At 41.2% G+C, this 6,000-nt stretch overlaps 1 protein-coding gene across 3 annotated transcripts in view; it reads left to right on the forward strand.

Moving 5' to 3' along the window:
* Nucleotides 1–5,235, forward strand: part of TMEM100 (transmembrane protein 100) — a 115,724-nt gene extending 110,489 nt beyond the window's left edge. For all 3 annotated transcript variants that reach the window (XM_040436914.1, XM_040436915.1, XM_040436916.1), the window contains exon 3: nucleotides 3,185–5,235. In XM_040436914.1, coding sequence (XP_040292848.1) covers nucleotides 3,251–3,655 — 405 coding nt within the window. In that variant the 5' untranslated portion in view covers nucleotides 3,185–3,250 and the 3' untranslated portion in view covers nucleotides 3,656–5,235. The remainder of the gene's footprint in view (nucleotides 1–3,184) is intronic.
* The last annotated feature ends 765 nt before the right edge of the window (nucleotides 5,236–6,000 follow it).

Consider the following 6,000-nt stretch of genomic DNA (forward strand, 5'->3'; position numbering starts at 1 on the left):
ACTCCCAGCATGCTCTTTCCACTTGTGTGGGAGTTTCGAGAGCAGCCAAGCAAGTGTGCATGATGGGAGATGTCGTCTCACAACACCTGGAGTGCCGGAGGTTGCTGACCCCTGTTCTAGACCTATTTACCAAACTGTCTCATCATAAAATAAGAAGAAAATCACTTTGTAACATGATCTTGTTTCTATTTTGCAATGGTGTAAGTTCTCTCATTGCACCGACAAAGGAAACATTGGATATGTTAATTCTATCTGCCATGGGGAGAAGAACCATTAGGCTACTTTCATGCTTGCGTTGTTGCTGGATCCGTCATGGATCAGCAAAAACGCTTCCGTCATGATAACACAACCGGTTGTATTATCTCGAAAATAACCATGACGGATGCGTCTCTAAAACCATTGTAAGTCAATGGGTGCCAGATCCGTTTTTCTTTTGAGTCAGAGAAAACTGATCGGTCCCCATTGACTTACATCGGCCTTGCATCCCGGGACGCACTCAGAAAAACGCTTCTTGCACCGTTTTTCTGTTCGGTATGGGAACGCAACCAAACGGAACAGAATGCATTCTGGAGCACTCCGTTCCATTCAGTTTTGTCCCCATTGACAATGAACGGGGACAAAACTGAAGCGTTTTTCCTCCAGTATTAAGATCCCATGACGGATCTCAATAGCAGAAAGGGAAAGCGCGGATGTGAAAGTTGGCTTACATGTACTTTAGGCATGCATTTAGAAAAACGTTTTACTCTAGTCACTGCTGGATCTGCTAATAAGCAGGTCTCCCGTTTGGCACGTGTAATGTTTAGTAAGCACAAAGAGGAAACCTGCGTTGCTTACCCGGCTGGAGGCATTCACCAAAAATGATTCCCACTGGTTTATGCATGAATGTTATCAAAGAGGACCTGTCACCACTTCTGATATGTCTGGTTGAGTAAAAACAGCTTATACTTGCCTTGCTGTTCCTCTTATCTTCTTCCTGGACATTTATCAATAATTTGGCAATACAGCTTGCTGTGTGTCCCAACACAGTCCACGGCTACTTTCACACTTGCGTTGTTAATTCTGGTATTGAGATCCGGCAGAGGATCTCAATACCGTAACTAAACGGATCCGTTTTGATTTTGCACATCAGAATGCATCCATTCAGTTAGGATGCGGTTGTGTGAAGTCAAAACGGAAAAAAAACGGATCCGTCGCTATAAAACATTGAAATTCAATGGGTGACGGATAGGCTTCTAAAAAAAAAAAAAAAAAAAGATCCGTCACCAGGCTACTTTCACACTCGCGTTTTGTGCGGATCCGTTCAGATAATACAACCGTCTGCATCCGTTCAGCACGGATCCGTTTGTATTATCTTTAACGTAGCCAAGACGGATCCGTCTTGAACACCAGTGAAAGTCAATAGAGGACAGATCCGTTTTCTATTGTGCCAGATTGTGTCAGTGAAAACGGATCAGTCCTGGCACACAATGCAAGTCAATGGGGACGGATCCGTTTTCACTGACACAATCTGGCACAGTAGAAAACGGATCCGTCCTCCATTGACTTTCAAGCAGCGTTTTGGTGTCCGTCTCCAAAGCGGAATGGAGACTGAACTGATGCAAACTGAGCGAATCCTTTTCCATTCAGAATGCATACTGATCCGTTTTGGATCGCTTGTGAGAGCCCTAAACGGATTTCACAAACGGAAAGCCAAAACGCGAGTGTGAAAGTAACCTTACAGTGTTTTCAGTGCCGGGTCTTTTTTTTTCTTCTATTTTTATGATTGGACATAAAACCCCAGCTTGCAGTGGTTTTGTTTCCCATCACAAAACGGACTGCTGCCGGAACGGAAGATATCTCTTTCCATTCAGAATGAATGAGGACCAAACAGAATTTTTTTTTTTACAGTATCGAGATTCGGTATCGAGATTCGGCAGAGGAAAACAACGACGCAAGTGTGAAAGTAGCCTAACACTATCCAGTCAGTGCTGAATGTTAACTCCCATTTGTCTTTTTTTTCCCTATACATTTCTATGAGGAATATCAGAGGAATTGCTCAATGTAGAGTTCTAAGAAAGGATAATATTTGGGATGAGTAAACAAATAAAAATGTATGAGAGGAACAGTTTGACCCATTAAACGTAGGTGCCTCAAAGGGTTTTCTAGGTTGTTATTGGTCTTGAATGCCGGCTTTATAGAGCAGGTCTCTATAATATCTCACAATGACACCTATTAATTGGTTGATAAAAGTAAATAGCTTTGACCATGCAAAATTGCTGACAGCGCTAGGGGCTGAGGAAAGCAGGACAAACATATTTTGTGGAGTGTTTATTATTAGGAGTGGTAAGGATATGAAGTTTTATTTTGCCAGACTCTGCTTCTTTGGTGCAATGGAGGTGGGGCTTCACAGCCCCTCCCCTCTTCTCTGAATGACAGCTGTAGCAGCCAACCAGGAGGCCAGTACAGCTGTCACTCAGAGCAGATGGGGGAGGCTGTGAAGCAGCTCAATGCAGAGAGCACTTCACAGTGAAGCTCTGCCTCCAATCCAAACAATATGGTAGAATGAAAGTTCATATTCACACCAATCCTGATAAAGACTCCATGGTATTTGCCTAGTGCTGTCAGCAGTTTAGCATGGTCACAACTGCTGAAAGATGAACTTTAAAGGCTATGGATACCTTCAGGGCAATTTATTTTTATGATTGCTTATTACTCATTTTGGGCTAAAAAAAAATTGTTTTCAATTGAGCCTTTATTAAAAATGTTCAGCCATTTTTGACATACAAAGGGTTAAAAATCTGTCTGTTTACAGAGTATCACATCTCAGTATCATCAGTTGATGGCTCATATGAAGGCTCATTTCTGATATCCTGACCTCATAAACACTCATTATATCTACAGTCTTATAAAACTGTTAAGAGTATGGTTAAAATAGTGTTTATGAGGTCAGGAGATCAGAGATAAGGCTTTACATGAGCGATCAGCTGACAAAACTCAGTAGGGACATTGTTCATATAGATTGATATTTAAGTCACAAAAAGGACTGAAAGTTTTTAATAAAAAACAATTGAAAAAAATATTATTAGCTCAAAATCTGTAAAATGCAAGCATAAAATAAATTGCCCCAAACGTGTCCATAGCCTTCAGGTTGCTTTGTATGTTATTTATATGTTATTTTTAACAGCATGTCTTCATTTTTTTACAGTTTAAAGAGATTTGGACCCAATAAGGAACTTGTCTAAAGTATAATCTAAAACTTGATGGAAGAAAAATGATGGAGCAGCCGATCAAAGATATACTTTTGGGGTCTCCAAAGTCTTCAGACCCTATGATGATGGAGAAACGTGCCAATGACTGTGTGATTACAACTATTCCAAGAGTCAATGAGACCCAACTGACTGCAGCAACAGGTGGAGCAGAGCTGTCTTGCTACCGTTGCACTATCCCTTTCGGAGTGGTTATACTAATAGCAGGCATTGTGGTCACAGCGGTGGCGTATAGTTTTAACTCTCATGGATCCATTATCTCTGTGTTTGGGCTGGTCCTACTCTCTTCCGGACTTCTTCTGGTGTGCTCCAGTGCGCTGTGCTGGAAAATTAGGCAACGGAAAAAGAGAGCTAAAAGGAGAGAGAGTCAGACAGCGTTGGTGGCAAACCAAAGGAGTTTATTTGCCTAAGGGTGAAAGACATTTCAAAGATGTGGACTGCAACCAGTCTGAAGCAGCTGGATCGATTGGAGATTGTTGAAACCATCGAGCTATGGCATGTAGTTGAGCATTGAGCTGAGGTCATGACCAGTACGATAGGGTTCATTTTTAATGTTTGTGGTCTGCCTAGCTCTACAGTTCCTTCACTTGTTCCATACAGGTTGGATATAACAAAGAAGTCTGATTATAATAGCAATATTCATCTGGTTGGTTCAAGTTGTCAGAGGTGCAACCATTTTGCTTCGCAGCCAGAGCCGCAATGTTAAGGTTATGTACATATTTGCATTTTGCTAGTTGTATCCAGAGCTCTGTTCACCAGTGACCTCCCCGACGGGAATATTTCTTACCCAGTGGTTCTCCACCCTTGCGCAAAAAGTAGGACACACCTTGAGGGCACTCCTGATGCGATTGCACGTAGCCTTAGTTTACGTTGTTTTTTTAGGCCAGTTGTGTTAAGTCATTTTTAATGTAAATGATAGTAGTAAAAGAAGTGAATCGATTCTACACAAATCTGATTTCTTACAAATTTCCCAATAGATTCTAGATCAAAATGGATGCCAGCATTTTACAGATCAGAAGACAGAGAAGAAAGCATCTACCACCAAAAAGGGATCATATTTGGACTGTTTTTTTAAACAGGTTGTTTGTTACCACCGGTTACTCTACGTTTATCCACACTCATATCTTGCTGTCACTCTGACATAACTAATACGGTCTTAGCGATAAACAGCTTGAAAGGCATTGGAGACAGTCCTAGGAGACTCCAGAATGTGATTCGGGGCAACTGGGACACTTTCAATGTAGGTTGAATTTTTTCGGACTAAAATGAATCTCACTTCTGATTCTAGTGAATTGGATGTAGAGCGAAAATTGGGAAATCCGCTCATCTCTAGTTGCCTCCTCTGTTGTAACTCAAGCTTCATCAAACTGAAGTCAACAAGGAGAGCCGCACATGAATAATGTAATAATAGCTGTAAAGAAGATGTTAGAAGCCTATGAGATGCATCATTACATTAATATTGACTTCTCATGTTTAATTTGCACAAAATGCACTTGCAGACACTAGAATAAAGTAAACCTAGAGTGATACAGGCGTGTAGATATACAGAAATATATGAAGCCCAATGAGGTAAGTGTGGGCTACAGACTATGAGGCTTTAGTCATATGTAAAACGTTAGTCTGATATAATAAAAACTATACAAAATGTAAAATCAAACCATGCATAGAACAGACATATTAGGTTACTAATGGTATCTATCATATTTTAGAGCCTCAATTTATCTGTGTTTATGTTTTGTCTGATGAAATTTTCATATTTTGGTTTCTTTTTATTAATGTTCCTATTACAAATATTTCAACCATAACACTCAGGTTTTAGGTGACCACTTTAAGGGGTTGGCCCATCTTAGATATTGATGGCACATCGCTAGGATGAACCACCAATGTCAGATAGGTGGAATCTGCACTTATCTCTAGAACAGGGCCTCCAAAGTAGACGGAGAGTGCACCATGCATGCGTGATGTGCTCTTTATCCACTTCTATGGGAGTTCCAAAAAAAACTAAGCTAGAGCGCTCAACAGTGTCCAGAACTCCTATAGAAGTGCACCACCTCTCTGTTCACCTCTATGGGAGTTCCAGAAATAGACCTGCGCTTGTCTCTTTTCAGAATTACCTTAGAAGTGAATGGACGGTGGCCACGCGTTCACGGTGCACTCTCCTTAACTTTGAGGGCCCATAGTAGACATAGGTGTGGGTCCCACTGATATTAGTGGCCTATCCAAGAAATATGCCACCAATGTGTGAGATGGGCCAACTGCTTTAACTTTTTTGAAAAAGTGTAGCATCATCATGTTGTATACACCATAGAAGAAACACGTTGGACCCATTTAAATTTTGCTTCCACATTTTTGAATCTGCGACTAAAAATGTCCACACTCAGAAACGCGACGTCAGCCCAACTAGCCATTTTCTGTAAGACTCGCTGTCTGTGTATTGTGTATGGGTGGTACCGACTCTTCTCCATTCCCTAAAAGATGATGTCTGAGAAAGGAGGATCAGGCATATTATACTTTTTAACATGCCCAATCGTTTATTCACAAAGGACATACGTTGCCTTTAGAGGTGTCTGGCAGAAATTGGATCCCTTCTTCCCATTGAAATCACATGCCTATGTATGGGAGAGTGAAAGGAGATAGCCAGGATGGGGGAGGATGCTAGATAGGCTCCTTCAGGCACCAGGACATGGATGGGTCTGGAACTTCTACAACCCCTGTATTTACAGTATGTCCCTGTTAAATAACAATATTTACTTAA

Source organism: Bufo bufo, chromosome 6 (assembly GCF_905171765.1).
Source record: "Bufo bufo chromosome 6, aBufBuf1.1, whole genome shotgun sequence".
NCBI lineage: Eukaryota > Metazoa > Chordata > Amphibia > Anura > Bufonidae > Bufo > Bufo bufo.